The sequence below is a fragment of the Anabrus simplex genome, chromosome 1, assembly GCF_040414725.1.
Source record: "Anabrus simplex isolate iqAnaSimp1 chromosome 1, ASM4041472v1, whole genome shotgun sequence".
NCBI classification, from domain to species: domain Eukaryota; kingdom Metazoa; phylum Arthropoda; class Insecta; order Orthoptera; family Tettigoniidae; genus Anabrus; species Anabrus simplex.
In genome coordinates this window covers 946258333-946281434 of record NC_090265.1, presented here as the reverse complement: position 1 = coordinate 946281434, position 23102 = coordinate 946258333, and the positions used below count along the sequence as shown (strand labels likewise).

Genomic DNA, 23102 nt, shown 5'->3' with positions numbered 1-23102 from the left:
AGATCGCAGGCTTTCAACACAATCTGTCATTAAGACCAAATCGTAGGCAGGCGCCAAACTGCTTACTACATTTCCAACTAAGTAAATCCCTCCCTGCCATTTTATACCTTCCAGCAGATGATCCATGTAAACTATGAACAACAAAGGAATCCTCTCTGGTCACTAATAAGAAATCTTAGAAAGGGAGGCAAAAAGGAAATGAATAGAGCTGTACATTCCTTGAACCTATACCTCATTCTACCATCAATTCTCTCTGTAGCTTAATTGTCAACATAAATGCCTTTGATTGCTTTTAATAATCTACCCTTAGTACGGCTATATTTCCTCTCATTACTCTGCCATATTCCTCTCGCAGCATTTTTCAATGACGGGGTACTGAAAATCTGATCCTGACAGCCAACCACACGGGTTTTCATTCAGCTTACTCTCAAACCATTGATAGAACCTTCCCTTCGAAATGACAGTGAACAACTTGCCTGGTATACTAATCAGTGTAATACCTCGATAGTTGTTGCAATTCTTCCCGTTTTCATCCTTATAGATAGGTGCAGTTTACTGCTTTCGTCCAAACAGAAGGTACCGTACTAACATTCCGTGCTAATCTTACTACTCTGTGAAGCCATTTCATCCCTCCCTTCCCATATACTTCACCATTTCAGGTCTACTTTAATCTATTTCTACCGCCTTATTACAGTGGAATATATATACCATCCTGTCCACTTCCTCAAGCCTAATTTCCTCCCCTGGAGCTCGGTTTTTCGCGACGTCAACAGAAAGATTTCCTTTCACGGTGAAAAGATAATCAAAATATTCCTTTCACCTGTCCATCAATTCCCTGGATCTACTAGGAGTTCACCTAATTTACATACCCACAGCTCTGTCCATATCCTTTTCCCCTCCCTTTCTATGATTCTTTATCAACGCCCAGAAAGGATTCTCTGTAGATTTACCAAGCCTCTCCATGTTATTAAAAAATCTGCCCGTGAGTTCCCGGATGCAGCAATATTTGTTTCGCTCTGTTTCTTTCATCTAAGTACTTTGCATCAGTCCTTGTTTGGAGCCATTTCTGATACGCCTTCATTTTCCGTTTACAAGCTGTCCTACCTTCATCATTCCATCAAGCTCGATAGCTGCAGTCGCTTAAGTGCGGCCAGTATCCAGTATTCGGGAGATAGTGGGCTCGAACCCCACTTTCGACAGCCCTGAAGATGGTTTTACGTGATTTCCCATTTTCACAACAGGCAAATGCTGGGGCTGTACCTTAATTAAGGCCACGGACGCTTCCTTCCCACTTCTAGCCCTTTCCTGTCCATCGTCGCCGTAAGACCTATCTGTGTCGGTGCGACGTAAAGCAACTTATACCTTCATCATTCCACTAAGCTGATCGCTTTTCCCCATCTTTACACACTCTTCTTCCTAGGTTTTCCCTTGCTATTTATATTACAGCATGCCTGTATGCTTCTCATTCTCTTTCTATATCCCGATCCTGCTTTCTGTATATAGCTTGGAACTTTTTACTGATCATATTCATGTACTTCTAATTTCCTCGTCCTTGAGATTCTCTGCCGTTATTCGTTTGCAGACAGATTTCATTCTCTCTGTTCTAGGCCTAGAAATAGCTTCACTACAGATTTGATAGTGGTCTGTATCATCGCCCCGGAATACCTACACATCCCAAACACATTTTCTGAGTTAAAAGTCTGTGGTGATGTGTATTATAGATCTGGTGCCCCTATCCTACTTGGTGTACTGGTGAATAGTCTGGTGCTTGAAGAATGTATTCGTAATCATAACTGCTAATCCCATACTAGCACGGAAGTGTAGTAAACGCTTTCCATTCCTGTTAGCTTCCAGTTCTTCCCCACATTTACCCATCACCTTCCCATATCCTTTAGTTCTATTTCCACTCTCGTATTGAAATCGCTCATTAGCACTATCCTATCCTTGTTGTTGACCCTGACTACTATGCCACCCAGTGCTTCATAAAACTTGTCAACTTCATCCTCATCTGCACCCTCAGATGGTGAATAGACTGAGGCAGTTCTCGTCCTAATTCCTCCAACTGCTAAATTTACCACATCACTCGTTCATTTACGTGCTTAACAGAAACTTTGTTGCGTGCAGTATTGTTCCTGATGAACAATTCTATCCCACATTCTGTCTCATATCTTCCTCGTTGTCTCTCCTTATCCGAATATTATTAACTCGTAATGCATTCAGATACACCATCTTTGCTAACTCAGCCAGTTTCTTTCTTTCTTTCTTTCTTTCTTTCTTTCTTTCTTTCTTTCTTTCTTTCTTTCTTAAACCACAGTAATACTGATAGCTCCTCATAGAATTCCATTTCGTTCGCCAAGTTCTTACCAAGGATTCCCTCGCATACCAAATGGAAGTAGAACTCCCGTTACTCCCATAGGTTGCTTAAGATACTCTGAGCTCGGTAATGTCTGTGAAGCAGGATGCTGCTCTATTTACAGATAGTCCAAGTGAGAATCTCTCCTCCGACGGGTTAGAGACGACTGGTGGATTGTATAGTCCTAAATGCAAGACTCAGAATGTCTGAGATACGTACTCCTATTCTATAGCAGCTTGCATCCCAACTCTCATGACCACTTACCAGGTCACTCAGTCGTTTCCCATGGTTCACGAACTACGACGCGACTACAGTAGCCTACATCATGTAAATAATAATAGTAATAATAATAATAATAATAATAATAATAATAATAAACACGTCCTTTGTAAATTCTGCTTAATGACATGTTTGGTTTGGAACATACTATGCGGAAAGTAAGAATGAATTAAGAGAAGCACACCAAATTATTCTGCATTTCCATCATTTATATAATCATGTAAAGACATTTATTTCAGTTTTAAGATTAGTATAAAGACGTTTTAGGTAGAGTGATAATTGTTTTAAGAGAAAGTACATCTGGGCAACCACCCTCTCTTAACACTAATCAGGGGAAAAAAGTAAAGATTTCAGATCCTTCGAAGAATATTAAGGGACACGAAGGGCCTGAAAATGAGACTCCCTAAGACTCCTAGAACTTTTAATATCGTCGGGGTCGGAAGAGAACATGAGTTTACCAAGTGAGATCGGATAGTAAGGATTAAGTGAGGAAACTGGCGTAAGTGGTGCAACAGCTAGGGGCCCCGTGGTCACCAATCCACGCTCGCAAGTTGGAACCCCTGGCGTCCCCTTTTAGTCGCCTCTTACGACAGGCAAGGGATTCCGTAGATGCATTCCACCGTCCTCACCCACAGAAAGAATGCCGTTTTAGCCTTAAGAATAGATTACGAGTGTAATTGTGTAACCAGCTAAAAGTATTCGACTGCTGTGGGTTAGTGTTGAAAGGATACTTAATGATTTAAATGTGGTTGTGTTGTATTAATTGGAGTTGAAGTAGCAAAGGAATGTTTCTCCTCGGATTGAACCAATTTGTAGAAGAAGTTGGTGTGGTTTGTATGTCAGCTAAGCTAAGAGTTTTCATTCCCTTTCCTGAGATGGGCAGGTAGGTCACCGTAAGGTAACGTCTTCTCTCTGGCCAGGAGATTCAGCATGTTAGTTTGAAGGGAAGTGTGATTTGCAAAGGTGAAGGAGATGGAGGGAGGGAGTTGACCTCTCGGCTAAGTGCTTTATTGTTACTTCCAACAGTTTTACATCTATTACAAGGTTGTTTTACAGTGGGCATTACGGTAACTGTTATTATGGTGATCCGTTATAGGCGATTTTCAGACTATATTCACAATTCTCTTCTTTTTAGATATATGAAGAGGTATACATAAATAGAGTTTGAATTTAAATATTGTTTACAGTTGTAGCAATACTACATATCGTCCCTGCCGGGACAAAAAGCTCCTATCTTATGTGAAATAGTTTAGCTTAGAACTTTGGCCGGTAAGGGTCTGTCATCTAAGGTGCAATATTGTGTGAATATTGTCAAGGCATTCTAGCTCTTCATAATGTATGTGCTGCGGGTCAGTATATCTCCAAAAATATTATCACATAAGAGGTTTAGTCCCGGCAACGACGATATGCTACATTTTACAGGAGATAATGTCGTAAATAGATTACAGTAGTTATTACTCGGTGGTTGTTAAAGTATTTACAGTTTATACAGTGAAACGATGGAGATGATAACCTGGCTATATACAATTTTTTCTTCTTCTTCCTCTTTTTTCCTTCTATTTAATTATATAAATAGACATACAGAGCATGTTGATTAGAGATGTAGTATTGGTTAGAGATAAATATTACGTTGGTGTTTATTATAGAAGAACATTATGTGAATAGATTACAGTAGTTATTAGAAGGTGGTATTTGCAGTTATTTAAATAATGTATGTGTTGACAAGGCTATATATAGTATATTGGTCAGTAATCTAGTGCCCTCTTTATAAGGACCAAATTCGTCACACTAAATCTGTACAAAATGCATTTCTAAGATTTGTATTATAAAACTTTTAATGTATTTTGTCCCCTTTACATTTCAACCCAGTTTTTACGATTTCTCGTCTTTGAAAAGCAGGAGAACATTAATTTCATTACAGATATTGAGTAAAATGTTAAATGGAAAAATTGACCGTCAAGAATTACTTAGTTTCATCTTTTTTTTTCTTTTCATGTAGGCCTACCACAAGTAAAATCACGACAGCAAATACTATTTCACATCCCAAGATCTAGAAGAATTCATCATTCTAATTCACCACTAGCTAAAATATTATCGTTTTATAATACAGTTGGTGCTAAAGTTGATTTATTCGCTGGCAGTAATTTATTCATTAAGCAAATAAAAACAATTTTACTGAAGCATTATTGAATTCCTTTTTGATGGAATGCTGGGTACTTATACGCTTTTTGTTCTTTTTCTAATTTAAGTAAATTTCTATGGCTAATCTATAGCCTATATTATTAAGTTTTCAATTGTTTAATTTTCAATTGTATTATTATTATTATTATTATTATTATTTATTATTATTATTATTATTATTATTCGATTTCTTCTTTACTTATAATTTTTTTTAAATGTATTTAGAGTTTAAATGTGATAAGTAGGGCTCGGATGTTTAGGAAAAGTCATATTTTTTCTTTGCCTCTATTTTCTTGCCTGATTGGATTTTGATGCAAATCAGGCGATTATCGTCACAATTAAGTGATTTTTATTTGTCATATAAATGCATATTTTGGCTATTTTTTGTCATAAGGTCATATTTTGAGCTATTTTCGTAGATTCGTCATATTTCGGTCATATTTTGGCGCCTTGACGACAGCTGTAACTGTGAAAAATCATATTCAACGTACCGAATGCGAACTAGTGTTCATAAAACCGCTTCTCGGTATCACATCTCCAGTTAATACAAACAGAATACTCTTCTTCTTCTGTCAAGATTGGGTAGGAATTGTTTTCCAACAGTTTGTCAGAAAGTCCATCATATATACGGTATATAGTCGAACTTTGGAAATATATTGAGCACAATTACTCGTTTAGAAACTGCTAGTTTAGAAATTCATGCAAGTATTGAAATCCAGTACAACAATCACATGGAACAGTTGGCGAGAGTGTAAAACGGAATTTTCAAAACACTCTCGCCAACTATTTTCGAGTCATATTTTGTAATTTTTACGTCATATTTCGTCACTTTTGAGGTCATATTTCGTCACTCTTGAGGTTATATTTGCTTGCTTATTTGGGATATTTTTAGGTCTTGAATATCCGAGCCCTAGTGATAAGTCAGGAAGGGACATAATTTGGCTTAGATTCGTGTACCTTCATATTGCCAAATAGGCTAAGTATTTCTTCCCCTTCTTTTAATATACAGTGTATATATGCGTAGAGCTAGGAATATAATATTTACAGGCAGTGCATTTGTGTTGCTTATTGGAGAACATTTGATATACATAGGACGGAGGTAGTTGAAAAAGTAGATCCGTTCGGTTATTCCTGAAGGCAATGCACTATTGACATTGACTTAGTACTAGAGGACAAATTCGTTTATCTAAGAGGAATGAAGTTTAATGCTGAATACAATAATAAGCGCGTCGACGAGTGCTCGCGAGGGTGTTGCATTTTTTATCCTGTGCTGTTTAGCGGGGGCCTGGGCAACTGTCTATGTTAAATCGCTGGATATGGGTTCTAGGTGGATTGAGTTAGGAGAGGGTTGTGTGGAGGGAGTACTGTCACAGATCTCTGGGAAGCATCACCGTATGGTGAGGGAAGGGACCGATATAGGTGAAGGGGGTTTGGATAAAGTGCGGGGAGGGTGTAGGAGTTCGTTCAAGGAGGGATGATCCTGGTCGAGGGCTCTAAGGAAGGTGCGTTAGAAACGGATTAGGACATAGCAGTCGAGTTTTAGGGAAGGGGAAGGGGTGTGGTACCGGAACGGGAGCCGGAGTGCATGGCGCACGGTTTGTTTGACATCCTGTGGGTCAGTGACCTAAGCTTTCGCTCGATAGAGATTACCGCTGTACCGCACGCAGTTGGGAGATGATTCTGATATTGCGTGTTCTGTTAGGCGTAAAATAGCCTTATGCTGGGGTTCCGTAAATAATACTGTATTATTTTTGTACCCGTGAGTCAAATCATCTGTCCTCGTCTTCTTGAAAAATAAAAATAAAACACCAAACATTGTTCTAGGACAGTGAACAGAAGGAATGGCGGCCACAAGAAAAAGTGCAGTGTGATACATGAACCCTCCTTTTATTGTCTTAGCTCTTTCTCCGTTACTGTGAATTTTGTTTATGGGAAGTGAAAGCGCGAATTTATTCACGGTAAATCTAATCTTTTTGCAGGTTTTTGCAATTAACACTCCTATCATTAAAAGAAAACTTTTGTTTATACAGATATACGAGAATGGGTTGGGTTCCAAGTTGAATGACCCGGTCCCTAATCAAAACGTAACCTCAGTATGATTGTCTTTTCTATAAACTCCCCACCCCCCCCGTCCTCATTTTCTCTGTTACGGTTTACCGTAGCCTTTGTCGGCCATCTTCGGAATAATTTCCCAAGATTTTTTCCATTTCGGAAACCTTTCCATCCCTAATAAGATTACGCAGTTGGAAGATCATTCCGCTACTGCATGTTCTGTTGGGCGTAAAATAGCCTTATGCTTGAGTTCCGTAGATGTAGTAGTGAATTGAGTCATTGGTCCTTGAAGAAAGAAAACAAAAGGTTCAGTTTCAAGACAGTAAACAGGTGAAAGCTAGTATGACTTAGTTTTTATATCCGATGCCCGCCACCTTCATAGCTCTCCATCAGAATAAAAGATACGGACACTAGAAGAAGAAAAAAAAATCTAAGATTAAGTTATAAGGAGGTTCCCACCTTCCAATACATGTCAATTTCTATATAATAGTTTTGTTAATTACATTATATAATCCAACTTAATCTCCAAACAGTAGAACAAGTTGTCGGGTAGGTTTGCCATACGCAAGAATACAGAACTGATGACCAACATCTCTCGCCTCTAATATAACAGCAATTGCATAATATTATACAATTTTATCCATATCAGTCCAGTCTGGCATTGCTTCTACGTACTTTAGATAGGCTCCTCGCAGTCATCTTTCTTATCTGATTTCCCTCAGTCATCTCTTGCTTCCTTCCTACCTGACGGTGTTAGGTTTGGCGAGGCCTAGGGAGTCTTTCAATTTCACGTTCTCCATGGTCCTTCCCTTCCTTTGTCGAAGGATCGGGCCTCTTCCTGATTCACTTCTGATTAGTATTAAGAAAGGATGGTTGTCTAAACAGTAGAACAAGTTGTCGGGTAGGTTTGCCATACGCAAGAATACAGAACTGATGACCAACATCTCTCGCCTCTAATATAACAGCAATTGCATAATAATATACAGTTTTATCCATATCAGTCCAGTCAGCTGATACTTTGATACTAAGGAGGAATGTTCAGTGCAATTGCGGGAAAATTCTTAGTACTAAGTGAGGGTTTTAACCTTAATTCTCACAACAGCAATATAATTTCACCTTTATAGTGAGTATAGTAAGGGAATGGGTTTAATGAAGTAATGACTCCGGAAAATGCTGCCATTATGAAACTCCCGGTGATTAGATCTAACGAACATGTGTGTTTCAGCGTTCTTTATTCAGGCCCCTTTATGTAACTCAAATCCGAATTTGGTAGAAAGTCTCTATTGTTATTTTGTAACTATCGTAAAGAAACAGTGCAAATATCCTGTTGTAATATGATATGAAATGTTCTTTACATCTTTAACGTTACATTAATCTTCAATTTCGGGCAGCTGTTTACTATACAGAGTGAATCACCTAAAACTTGCACGCCAGATATTTCTGAAATGGAAGGTGCTATGGATGTGTTTTTTTCGCAGAAATGGAGTAGGCTTACACAAGCACAAGGGCTTATAATTGTATCCCATAGTCTACGCAGATTTTACTAATTATTAGAATGCGTATTTATTTTAGAAAGTTTTTCAAGTGGAACAATGACTATTCACATTAACAAAATAAAACAAAGTAAATTAGAATGCCATTTTTTTTCAGGATTCTAGTACAAGTAGTTTACGAGCTATCGTTGTTTGAAAATTATAAATATCGACAGTTGTCTGCTCCAGGTGTTAGTACTAACTTCAGAAAAAAGTGAATAAACAGATTCTTTGGATTCTGAAGAAGAACCTTCAAAGGTTGTGTTCAAAATGGCGACTGCCAGATTTAATGCAAGCTTCCGGTAAGACTGATCATGCTGTTCCTCCTAGTCAGCAGTGGAACGTCTTCTAACATCTGTCTTTTAAACAACATGTTGACAAACCTTTGAGAATCTAGTGTTGCTTCTATGAAAAACAAAAGAAAACAAAAAACAATGAACTGATGGTTCACTACTCCACACCACACATTTAAACTCCGTAGACGCTGACGTTCCACCGCACGAAGCCAATGTTTGGGAGGTTTTCTTGGTCATGATGTGTAAATGTTAATTCATCATTGAACAATATGCATGGTAAATCTGGTGTATCTTAACTTATGCCTATGTCCAAAATTTAACACGATTCTCAAAATCGTTTCCACGCAGCTGTTGGTGGAGAGAGACAAGATACGGATGGAACTTATGACGGTGGAGAACGCGTAGTCCACTTGCTTGACTCATGCTACTTTCTCGTGCGATTGCACAGGAACTAACTTGCGGATCTACTGCAACAGCAGGTAGACCATTAATTTCACCCTCTTCTCCAGTCACTCGTTTGTTTCTGATACGTTTTCTAGGTGTTACACTTCCTGTTTCACGTAATTGGTTGAAGAGGTTCACAAATAATTGTCGAGACGGATGGCGTCTATTGGGATATCGTTCCGCGTACGGAGCATAAGATCCTACATTCTCCATACACCATTAACATGTCGGCTTTTCAGCATCGGTATACCATCTTCCACGACGTCCTACTTAAACTGTCACAAAGTAACGGACAAAGTGACAATGCAATCAATGTACCAGTACTGTCAAAACATCATAGCCTCGTGAAAAAAAAAACCAGTTGAATGGAGTAGACAGCTGTCGGTATTTACAATTTTCTACCTACGATAGCTCATAAACTACTTGTACTAGAATCCTGAAAAGAACACCATTGGCATTCTGTTTTACAGTAGTCTTATTTTGTTAATGCCTATAAGCATTATTCCGTTTGACACAATATTTGGAGTGCAAGTTTTAGGTGATTCATCCTCTATCCTTACTTACCATAGTCAACCGAGCAAGTGGCCGTACGGTTACGATCGCGCGGCTGTGAGCTTGCCTTCAGGAAATAGTGGGTTCGAATCCTTCTGTCGGCAGCCCTGAAAATGGTTCTCCGTGGTTTCCAATTTTCACAGGAGGCAAATGCTGTGGCTGTACCGAAATTAAGGCCACGGCAGCTTCCTTCCCATTCCTAGCACTTTCCTATCCCATCGTCGCCGTAAGACCTATCGGTGTCGTTGCGACGTAAAGCAAATTGTAAAAAGAAAAGAAAACATGATAGTCACTGAGTAAATTCATTCTCCCCTGCACTGACTGATTTTTAAACAGTTTTCATTTTAGCAAATCCTGATACCAACTTCACTACTATTTTTGATGGGAAATTAATTTATTGGTCATCTTTGTTAATATTTATCATCACTGCGAATAGCTCCGTATGTGGGTCAGTAGTAGATTGTTGGCCTCCGGATTCATTCATCTGGCAGCGTTTACCAGACAAAATTGATTAAAACTTGGCTATAGATCGGCCAACAGAGATCCGTTTCTCTGCTATCTGGTGGAGTAGCAGGGAACGCCGAAATTGACACAGGCTGCCTAAATCAAATCAGAATCCACACTCTAGCTTAAGCCATACATTTATTATTATTATTATTATTATTATTATTATTATTATTATTATTATTATTATTATTATTATTATTATTATTATTATTACGAGTCGACGTCAAGATAGGTTTTTCTCTCGAGAGCATGTTATTGTAGTCAATGGTACAGCATTACCTGAAGCAATGCTGTATTGTAGACCATAAAGAGGGATTCACTTGGAAAAGCTAAAACTATATTTTGTTTTTGTTAGAACTTATGCGTTACAACAATCTTTTTTCAGTTGCAGTTCTAGACGGAGACCCGAAAGGTGTTGGTTTCGCTGAAGCCGTTTTGCAAGTCGATTCCGCACACGGAACAACAAGGCGGTGTGCGCGAGAGTTTATTGTAAAAATCAATGGCAATCAAGCGCCTGAGAAGCGTATTAAGGAGGTATTTCCATGACTTCGTTTAGCAGTATCTGTAGGTGCGCCGTGTCTGCTCGGACGGTTCTAAAATAGGAAAGAATGTTGGATGCTCGTTCGTTTCCGATGATATCAGCACCAAGATATCTGTACCTAATGTTTGTAGCTTATATACTGCAGAACTCTTTGCTATCTTAGAAGCTCTGCAGTTTGTGCTGAGGCACGAACAAGCCCACTTTCTCCTGTGTACAGACAACTTAAAGCTCTCTGCAGTCGACTGATTTCATGTTTCATGCAACACCCGCTGGTGCAGCAACCAGGGTGCAGCAGCCATGTTCTAGCCCGGTTGTGTGATGCAGGCACAGGAAAAACTTTTGCGTGGCTTCCTAGCCACGTGAGGATTGTGGGCAATGAACTAGCGTATCGATGATGATGCTTGTTGTTTTAAGGGGCCTAACATCGAAGGTCATCGGCCCCTTACTAGCGGATCAAGCTGCAAAAGGAGTGGTACTTCTACTACCTAGACCTATGAACGTACCTGCTACGGATATTTGTTCTCAGCAACGGCGAACCATCTTGACATTCTGGGAATCGGAGTGGCTAGCTATCCAACTCCCAACAAGCTGAGAACAAAATTAAGAAGATAAGTATCATGTGACGGTCCTCTTTCTGGCCTTCGCGGACAGAGCCGTAGTTTTATGTAGGTTGAGGGTAGGTGATAGACGATCTACGAACTCATTCCTCCTAAAGAGGAGTGCGTTCCTATGGTGCCGAATTCACCGTGGCCCACTTCTTCACAGAGTGCGTCGATTTTTGTGACCTACGGAACCGTGGCCTGCAGAAAACAATCGAACTTATACAATCCGATGACGAGAATATTGCTGATATCGCCATTTGCTTTTTGTGTGAGAGTGAACTAAATGTTCGGCTCGATGGCTAAATGGTTAGCGTGCTGGCCTTTGGCCATAGGGGTCCCGCGTTCGATTCCCGGCAGGGTCGGGAATTTTAACCATAATTGGTTAATTTCGCTGGCACAGGGGCTGGGTGTATGTGTCGTCTTCATCATCATTTCATCCTCATCACGACACGCAGGTCGGCCACGGGTGTCAGATCAAAAAGACTTGCACCTGGCGAGCCGAACTTGTCCTCGGACACTCCCATACGCCATTTCATTTCATTGAACTAAATCAAGCGCGTATCAAGTGTTGTGTTACTCAGGGAACTTAGGTTTCTCAATAATATGTTTGTGTCCATTTCGGCGTAATAAAATAATTTGTTTTATCTCTTACTGGGTTGTCAAATTCATTCGTTGGCTAAATAATTTCAGTTAAACTCTTGAACTTTATATAACTTTTCTATGTAATTGAGGTATAAGTCAGTATAATAATAACAATAATAATAAAGTGTACAACATGGTATGACATTTTAAAGTACTATTTTACTGACTCTGCCAGGTGTTTTTTGCGACTGTGGGACACAAGAGGACTGAGCATGCGGCGACCGTAGTCTTAATTAAGGTACAGTCCCGCGGCATTTGCCTAATATGAATACTGGAAACCACGAAATACGATATTCAGGGCTGACGATAGAGTTGGAACTCCACGATCGTCCATTAATAATTTTGAATTCATTACTGGTACCGGTGCAATTTAATGATCCTCACCCAGTCTTTTCATTTAAAATTTAATTTAGATTAAATATTATTTATTGAAAAGATACGTAATTTGTTATTATAACGAATAATAGTAATATTTATTAATGAAAAAGCTAAATTAGTGGATACACTGAGTATAGTAGAAATGCGGAGTTTGTACTAATTTTTATTAATTTTTGTATATGGTATTATTATTTGATTTAGTCTAACGGAGTCGTACAGCTATTATCCGCCAGACAGCATGGCTGACACAGATTTAGTGTTGCAGATATGAGGTAGTGTTGTTTGGTGACCCATCCAACTACTAACCACGCCCGATGTTACCTCAAGTTGGTAACAGGCATTAATCTGTAATTGTTGCAGGGACTACACATTTAATAAACTGCTGCGTTTATATTTAATTTGAGTGTGTAGATGTTATTTATACGCAGCGAATGCAGTTATTCTTGTTAGCAGGAAAAGTGCGGATGCGGTGACTCAAAGCGGGTGACCATGCCCGATGTTGCTTAACTGCGGGAAGATCTGTTTTTGCGTCGCACCGTACCTCATTCCGGTACCAGTGCTTCACCTGGAGTTCACTGGGCAGTATTGCTTAGAAGGCAGTAGAATTTGAGGGAGGAAGTGAGATTTTCATAGTTTCGGTGGGGGGTGGGGAAATCTGGTTGAAAGACTAAAGACATAATGTGGATAGGCTCTAGTGTACTCCCTAAGTAGCTTGTGAACAAGACGAGAGACGGCTGGAAGCTATTTCAGGACAAATCTCGTCTGCCCAGAGTAGATGGGGAGTATTGTATGTCTGTTGTCATTAGCTGTCATCACTTACATCGTACTGCTGCGTGTGTGTTCAGGATGCTGGGTCGACAGCGAGGATACAGCCCCGTCATCAAGCCTGCAAAGAAAAGGGAAAGGAAAAAATTGATCTCTCTTCGGTCAACTTCAGGTTAGAGTTCACGCAGAAATTTAATATTTGGGACCATAGCACAGAAAAAACTGACCACAGGTGGTCTTTCTGATATCAAACATATTGGCAGTTGTAAAATATTTTTTCGCTTATATTGAATGGATGGACGATTGTTGCTTAAAGAAAGTACTACAATTTGGAAGAGGCTATCTGGCCTAATCTTTATAGGCGTACTCTGTTCACCGAAAGGAAGTGGGTTCGATTCCGCAGTGGAAAACAAATAATTTGGAAAGGAGATTTCCATTTCTTGAAAGGCGCATAACCCTGAATTTCACTCAGCCTTCAGTGGAAATTAGTACTAGGTTAATTCCTACGGGTAGAGGCGACTGGGCATTGTGCTAACAACTGTATCCCGCTTAGTGTCGAGGTTACAGATAGTGGAAGCCGTTACCCTTTACTCTTCCAGGGGTCTTCATGGCCTGTATGGAAATGGCTATTTGCTACAATTTGGAAAAGTTGAAAGATTATCTGAAGATGCAGTATTTTTTCCGTATTCTATCAACATACTCAATTATATTCAATATTGCTTGTGTGAAGTTACAGTATGACTTTATTACTTAAAGCTTGGCCTTCGTATCATGACGTGGGCTCCTGTGGGATATGTTCGACGGAAATGCGTAAAATCTGGGACTACAACTACGACCACCACACATCTATGCTGCATCGAGGTAATTGTTTGAGGAAATGCTGATGTTACTACTGTACTAATGCCACGACCGTGCATTTGGTCGCGCAATCTGATAGTCCATGGAAGAATTGATTCATTTGAGATGATGTGCTGCAGAAGGGTTGCTATGCATTCCATCGACTGCACATCGCACAAATCAGGGGCGTAACGAATGTGATACGGGTCAGCCTGCCAAAATAAAAATTTGGGCCCCCTCAAATACAATGTAAAACCTAGCAATAACTTAATATAAATTTAATTATAGCAGATAGAAGTAATGCAATATATTGTTAAGTTATATGAACAAACGGATTATTATGCAATAATGTTTAATAGGTTTTATTTGATTGCGTACGTGATTTGACGGCTAAGCTGCTGAATTGTCAATCATTCACCAACTAGATGTTCGTGCTTAACTTAAATTTGTTTAATTTTTCGGTAAATACAGAACTATGCTCTGTAATCGATGCCGACGGTTATAATCATTTATTCGATTAACAACACAGAAAAATATACGAACAAAATTAAATCAGAAACTGTTCAAATACAGTTTGAATAATATCAAACCATACAATTTATAAACACATTATTTATTAACTTCATTCAAAGAGATCTCATTCAAAATTGAGTTGACTGTTGCTACACCAACTTCTTATTGGCATTATACACTGTTGTCGAATAAATGTGTGACAACAGTAATGTTAAATGTTATGCAGCATTTGTGCATAATTCTTCGACTCCGTGGCTAAATGGTTAGCATGCTGCCCTTTGGTCACAGGGGTCGCGGGTTCGATTCCCGGCAGGGTCGAGAATGTGCCGTTAGTGTGTATGTGAGGATCTTCAAAAGGCAGAAGTATTCAGTCAGCAGTATGTAAAGATTGTTGGTTTACAAGGATAATGTCCAGATAGAGGAGGTGACTAATGCTAAAGAAGTATTAACATTTACATATGATAACAATGATATTTACAATAAGATACAAAAATTGAAAACTGGAAAAGCGGCAGGAATTGATGACATTAGTAGATGAATAAGTTTGAGTGGCGTATTTAAAAGTAGGAAATATCACAATATGAAGGTAAAGTTGGAATTCAAGAGGACAAATTGGTGCAAATATTCATTTATAGGAAGGGGAGTTAGGGATTAAAATAACAATTCCAGTCCTTGCCGCTAGATAAGGCTTCATTCATTCCATTTTTGACCCGATCAAATGACTGGAAACATGCTGTGGATATTCATTTTCATTATTGCGGGTACTCTGGAAAATTCGTTCACAGGGAGTCGCCCTCCAATGCGATAGATTACGCAAATCGTAAATCATATTCGATTCAGTTTCCAAGCTACGATCTACATGGTTAACCACAGAATAATGACTCTTGAAGTCATCACGTCCTTTCGAGGACGAAAGAAGTGAGAGGGGAGGGAGTAGGTAATGTAAATCCAAACTCTGGGCGTTGATCTTCAGCAGTCTGGCTTTATGTATTCACTTGAGTACAAATTGTGTGAGTCCTATTATAAACATCACACCGTGACTCGAAATTTCTCTGAGACGTGGACGAAACATTTGTGCAGGTAACTTAGAATCGAAGCTTGAGAACCGCTTGCCGACGGAGAAGGGCGGTAGAAGTAGATGGACTGCATAATGAGGTGACCCAAAAGTTCGTTAACATTTGACGAGGCAATACTTCACGGAATATTGTAGGTAGGGAGGTAATAATTGACACACATGATTGGTATGACATGGGGTTTTATTGACACCAAAATAAATTACTAAACCTTCACTGTCAGTGTCCTTTCTGGTAACGTCAACATGCGGCGATTGCAGGCGCATCTGACGCCCTCTTGTAGGACCTAGGAAGGGTTTTCATTCCCCGAAGGGGAGGGGCGGGCCGGCGAGAAGGTAACCCCTTCTCTCTGGCCAGGAGATTCGGCGGGTTTGAAGATTTGGTGGAGTGGGGGGGAGGTGTTGAATCGGCGAGGGTGCTGGGTGGGGGGTTCGGCCTCTTGGCTAAGTGCTTTTGTGAGTGCTTGAAATTGTACAAATAGATTTTACATGATTTTACATTTGATTTCCATTTTTACAATGGGGTTATGATTTGTGTTTTTACAGGTTTGCATGATTTTCTGAGTTGTATTTGATTTTACAATTGCATGTTTACAATATAATTTGAGTTGTTACAGTGGTACAAGTTATATTCTATAATTTACCCTGTTTCCCTTTTTTATTTTTTTTATTGAACTGTATACATGAATAATGGAGTTTTTACAAGGTGGTGTGAAATTTTTACAATATTTACAAAGTTTTATAGCTAGATATATTTACAGTTTTGTAGGATACACTTTTTACAATATTGACTATGTTACCAAAGAATATTTACAGTGTATAGATTTTTATGACGCCGTCTCTCACAACAGCTCCTTTTATACCGTACACGGGTCTCATGCGGTATCACTGACGTGTTGCTGTTCAGCGCCATCTCTTGGTGGTGTTGTGTACTTTATTTTTGGTGTCAATAAAACCCTATGTCATGCCAATCATGTGTACCAGTTATTACCTCTCTACCTCCAGTATTCTGTAAAGTGTTGCCTCGTCAAATATTAACGTCCTTTTGGGTCACCCTGTACTTATCAGGGTTTGACTGTTACAAGTGGTGGTGGTTTTTAAGGGTTACAAGTTATGGGTTTTCCTAGCAATCACCGCATGTAATTGTGGATGTGGGAACCTTCGTTAATCTGTGTTATTGTGGTAACAAAGTGTTCAGTTGCATTTGTTCGGAGCTGGGTTAAATATCATCCGACTGAATATATTCGCTGTAAGTGTATGTGAAAATCAGAGGGAAAAACCCCAAAATACCCAATTACGATAGCTTGCCCACGAAAGTCTTCATTGCTGCACAGAATAATTTCTCGTTCGTTTTGTAGGGCTCTTGGGCATCGCCTAAAAACGACCGGGGATTTGTGAGAGAGACACTCTCTCGTTTGGAAGAGAACAGTTGCTGCAGTACGTATGTTGTGGTAATAAATCGGAAATATCTTACCTTACGGGAAGATAATCTTCAGCTTGTATATGTTTTTGTGTGTTCATCGTGTTTCGTGTTGCGGAAACAGTTCCTTGGCAACTCATCTTTCATACAAGTTGAATTTGCGCCATTGTTGACCAACAGCTAACAGTTCAAGAAATAATAAGAGCCCTAAGCACGACCGGGGATTTTGCTGGAAGAGGACAAAGGCGACTCAGGGAGCAAGAGAAGAAGGGTTACGTAGCATTCTTTTGCCATTTCACTTCGTTGAGGTTGCTAAAAAAATGATATTCACTGTTGTAGTACGGTCCTCTTTTAAATTCCGTTAATAATTATCCGTCTTGATCAAAACACTCAACTTTTTTCTCTCCATACATGTGTGTGATTTGGGCCGCTCGATGGTACATTTACAGTTGCTGCAATTTACAGTAAGATACAAAAGTTGAAAACTAGAAAAACAGCTGGAATTGAAAAGGTTTCAGGGGATATACTAAAGACAATGGGGTTGGGATATAGTACCATATCTGAAGTACTTATTTGATTATTGTTTGCATGAAGAAGTTGTACCAAATGAATAGAGAGGTGCTGTAGTAGTCCATGTCTATAAAGGGAAGGGTGATAAGACATAAAGCTGAAAATTACAGGCCAGTAAGTTTGACATGTGTTGCATGTAAGCTTTGGGAAAGCTTTCTTTCTGATTATACTAGACATTTTTGCAAAATTAATAACTGGTTTGATAGACAGTTTGGGTTTAGGACATGTTATTCCACTGAAGCTCAACTTGTAGGATTCCAGCAAGATATAGCAGATATGCTGGATTCAGGAGGTCAAATGGACTGTATCGCGATTGACCTATCTAAGGCATTTGATAGGGTAGATCATGGGAGACTAGAAAAAAGTGAGTGCAGTTGGACTTCACAAAAGAGTGACTGAATGGGTGGCTCTATTTCTATAAAATAGAACTCAGAGAATTAGAGTACCAGTAGGCAAAGCTTTATCTGTCCCTGTAATAATTAAGAGGGGAATTCCTCAAGGCAGTATTATTGTACCTTTATTTTCTTATATCAACGATATGTGTAAAGAAGTGGAATTTTTTAAATTTGCTTTACGTTGCACCGATATGGATAGGTCTTAGGGCGACGATGAGGGAGGAAGGGGCTAGGAGTGGGAAGGAAGCGTCCATGGCCTTAATTAAGGTACAGCCCCAGCATTTGCCTGGTGTGAAAATAGGAAACAATGGAAAACCATCTTCAAGGGCTGCCGACAGTGGGGTTCGAACCCACAATATCCCGAATACTGGATACCGGCCGCACTTACGCGACTGCAGCTATCGAGCTCGGTAGAAGTGGAATCAGAGATAAGGCTTTTTGCAGATGATGTTATTCTGTACAGAGTAATAAATAAGTTAAAAGCTTGTGAGCAACTGCAAAATGACCTCGATAGTGTTGTGAGATGGACAGTAGGCAATGGTATGATGATAAACGGCTTTTTGCAGATGTTATTCTGTACAGAGTAATAAATAAGTTAAAAGCTTGTGAGCAACTGCAAAATGACCTCAATGTTGTGAGATGGACAGTAGGCAATGGTATGATGATAAATGGGTTTAAAAGTCAGGTTGTGAGTTACACAAATAGGAAAAGTCCTTTCAGTTTTAATTACTGCATTGGTGGGGTGAAAGTTCCTTTTGGGGATCATCGTAAGTATTTGGGTGTTAATATAAGGAAAGATCTTCATTGGGGTAATCACGTAAATATGATTGTAAATAAAGGGTACAGTTCTCTGCATATGGTTATGAGGGTATTTAGGGGTTGTAGTAAGGATGTAAGGGAAAGGGCATACAAGTCTCTGGTAAGACCCCAACTAGAGTATGGTTCCAGTGTATGGGACCCTCACCAGGATTACTTGATTCAAGAACTGGAAAAAATCCGAAGAAAAGCAGCTTGGTTTGTTGTGGGTGATTTCCGACAAAAGAGTTGCGTTACAAGAATGTTGCAGAGTTTGGGTTGGTGAGACTTGGGAGAAAGGAGACAAGCTGCTCGACTAAGTGGTATGTTCCAAGCTGTCAGTGGAGAGCTGGCATGGAATGACATCAGTAGATGAATAAGTTTGAGTTGTGTCTTTAAAAGTGGAAAAGATCACAGTTTGAAGATAAAGTGGGAATTCAAGAGGAAAAATTGGGGCAAATATTCATTTATAAGAAAGGGAGTTAGGGAATGGAATAACTTACCAAGGGAGATGTTAGGAAAACAACAGATAGGGAATCTGCCAGCTGGGCGACTGCCCTAAATGCAGATCAGTAGTAATTGATTGATGCATTAATACTTCTTCATAAAGGAGATGTGGCTGTTCACTGCTAAGAATGAATTGTGATATTTTTGGAAGTAGGGTAAATTAGATGTCTCTGTGCCTCATCCTAACCGGCTGCCCTTTCTTATGCCATCGCTTGGTCTCCACCTCCGACTCCAAATACTGGGAGATAAATTGATGTCTCATTGTCTGTTTGAGGGTGTAGAGACTAGCAAAGAGGTCCATCATATTTATGATGTAACACTACAAGGGATAAAAGGGGATTTAAAATGCACAGTCTTGGTACTTGATAAGAATAAAATATGTGGTTATATACCAAAGTTAGTAACTTTTACATGTTTATTGTGCTCTTGCAAATAGAAACATTCAGTTAACAGATGTTGGTGTCAGTGTTCCAGAGGTACAAGTGATGGCTGTATTCTCATTCATAGACATGTGAGTATGTGGATCAGTCCGTCATGTATTCACACCTCCATACTGGATCCACACTTGGGATTATGGTGTAGGGGGCCTATAAAAGCTGTACAACCCAATCACCTCTGGTATTCATTCACGGGAGCTTGACTAGTGCATTGTACACCTGTGATGTTGTCAGTCCTCTGCTCTGTTCATACACTTACGCACTGCAGGAACCAATCTTCCAGCACGATAATGCATGTCCTTATATAGGAAGGGAAACACCGCTTTTTCTATAATTATGGTGTATGCATGCTATCTGGGCTGCTAGACCTCCAGTCCTCAGTCCTGTTGAACATACCGGGACAAGTCATGACGACGTCTAACATCCATCCCGCCCTGGCAACGATCATCACCCAACTACACCAAGAAGTACATTACGTATGGAATACCGTTCCCCTGAGAGACATTCTGCATTTGGACGACATATTACATACCAGAATCGCCGTTCATGTAGGTTGTACTCTTTATTAAGGCGTTTGCTGTATGTGTTGCATTTAATGTTCACGATAGCCCATGGAGTTGATATTTTGATCAGTCCCACATGCCACCTTCTTCTTGTGTTCCAGCTTTGGGGCAGATGCACATACAGGGTGTTCTTAAATTAATTTCCGTTAGTGTATGAAGTATTTACTTTTAACTCCAGATAAAATAGTGGCAAAGAATCAATGCGATACATCATTGATAGATGTTCTTGCCTCTAGGAATAATAGTGTTTTAAATAAATAATATTGATGAAATGATCCTGAGATTCTCATAATTGATCTTAATTACTGTGTTTTTTATTGGCTCAGCAGATCAATATTGCTTTTGGACTCCATATTCAGTTACAGTTACTTTGTTATCATTACTTGAGACGTTCGTTTCATATTAAATACTGAGCTACTGTGTGGTGGTGTGTGCAGGTTCTTGTGTCACCTGTCCTTGCTGGTCTTGCTGTGGGTATTGGAGTGCCTATTCTGCTATTTTATGTGTATGGCGTGGTCCCAGTATCCCTCTGCAGATCTGGAGGTTGTGGCGTGTCAACAACAGGTGCTGGAGTACGCTTTGACTTTGATGATGAAAATGACCTCTTGGGAGTTCTTGGAGCCAGAAATACAGGTAATAGAGCTTACATGAAAACTGTGCTTTTGATGTATTTTTTGCTGAGATTCAAATACTGTAGTATAAAACTGTCAGATTTTACCTTCGAGGTTGAAAGTATATATTTTAATTGTAATAATTTTTATTTGTAGATTATAACATTACTGCCTAAGGCCACTTTTAAAGTAAAATGCAAACAGTACACACAACTTGTAAAACTGTGATTGTATCACAGATAGCTCATAACAGCTAGGGGAATAGAGAAGTAGCCATCATAACTTGTAAACAGGGCCTTATTGAGTTCATTGAGTTTTATATTTCACTTGGACTATTCAACTCAGATGAAATCAGCAACATTTTCCACCAGGACCTCTAATTTTTGCTGTATTCATCTTACTGCTAGAATATTTCCTTCTAGTATTATTACAGCAGTCGTGCAAAATGGATTTTGCTTCTGTGCAGTTGTAATATTATGGGAATTATATATTGAATCAGAATAATCTTGGTTATTTTCGAAAATATATGAAGTTATTGAACGGCTGGGCTTTCAGATATGTGGAATTAGACTTTCATTGTACTAAAAGATAATGATAATGGGAAATAATGACTGCTTTGAACTATAAATTCCTGTGACTATGATGACAATTTTATCATGTAAAACTACAAGCAGTCTTCCTTTTCTGTCTGTAAATTCTGAAGATATTTGTATAGTCTCTTTCGTTGCTTTAGACATTTGACCATCTTCCATTTACCAGTCACTGAAAAGATGAACAGAAGTATACTGACTATTGCTAGAGTTTAACGTGGAATCAAGTAAACCTTCAAGCAAATTTCTTTTAAGTTTCATATCTGTGAGAAATTTCTAATATAAGAACTGTTATGTTTAAACTACTAAATTCTGGTTTTTTAATACTAAATTATACTAGGCCTACGTTATGATTAAAGATCACTTAATATATTAAGTTGCACTGACATGAAGTTCATGCAGTTGCAGAGAGTAAATAATCTTAATACTATAATATTTTTCCCCAACTAGAATGAAAAGTCATATTCCTTTGGCTAACAGGTGGTGGCTGGAACTATTCCATACAAGGCCACATGCAGGCCAGCCAGCTGAGAGAGAGAGGGGGGGGGGGTTGAGGAAATTCCACTTAGATGAAATTGCCCCGTTCCACTACAACACCAATAACCCTGTGGTGAAATCAATTAGTCACATAATACTACAATATTATTATATTCAGAACATTGTTACTCTAATATTGAACTTTGCAGTTTAAGAATTATAAATCCAATGGAACTTAACAATTTGCAGCAGTCTACCTTCATAACATATTTCCATGACAAGATACTTTAGCAATACGAACTGCTTTCAGTTATTTTTATGCTTGCTTTGACTGAGTGATTTTGACTCCTAGATTTATGGATAAGTCATTGTTTTGATTGTTATCAGGAATATTATATGTTTTTTTTTTACTACAATTGTATCAAGGCTATCATGTCTATGATATTGCCTCCTGCTGTTCCTCTAAAAGCCCAACAGCGGTGGGATAAGGATGACAGAAGCAGGTTTGGATAAACTGGAAGCTTCTAGTCTGGACCTGCATGTTGGCGGCAGATGTGTGGTGGTCACCTTTCTGAGACCCTGTGACTACTCAGGGATCTGGTCCTGCATCTGTGACTGGACTGACCTATTTAGGACCACCATTGCTCATCATGAATGGGGAAGGCCCTAGAAAATGTGGGCTAAACATTGGTAGTCACTTTCAAAACCTGTGTGGGAAACTGCACTCAGACGGTTACCCAAACTTGGGATCGAAATCGTAAAAGAAAGAAATCTATGTTCATCACTATTAGTGCATGGAACGTCAGAACATTATTAGACAACAATAACAGACCAGTAAGAAGAACAGCTCTCATCAGCCATGAACTAAAGAGACTCAACATTGATGTCATCGCCCTGAGGCAAAACCAGATTCATGGGAGAAGGAAAAATCATCGAGGCTTCAATCAGTCACTACTGATCTGCATTTAGGGCGGTCGCCCAGATGGTAGATTCCCTATCTGTTGTTTTCCTAGCCTTTTCTTAAATGATTGCAAAGAAATTGGAAATTTATTGAACATCTCCCGTGGTAAGTTATTCTAATCCCTAACTCCCGTTCCTATAAACGAATATTTGCCCCAATTTGTCCTCTTGAATTCCAAATTTATCTTCATATTGTGATCTTTCCTACTTTTAAAGACACCACTCAGACTT

At 39.2% G+C, this 23102-nt stretch overlaps 1 protein-coding gene across 7 annotated transcripts in view; it reads left to right on the top strand.

Annotated features, from left to right (window-relative positions):
- The window catches only part of LOC136857783 (E3 ubiquitin-protein ligase RNF19B), a 649393-nt gene that overhangs the window by 605111 nt on the left and 21180 nt on the right, over window positions 1-23102 (top strand). For all 7 annotated transcript variants that reach the window (XM_067136692.2, XM_067136693.2, XM_068225306.1 and 4 more), the window contains one exon: window positions 20671-20866. In XM_067136692.2, coding sequence (XP_066992793.2) covers window positions 20671-20866 — 196 coding nt within the window. The remainder of the gene's footprint in view (window positions 1-20670; window positions 20867-23102) is intronic.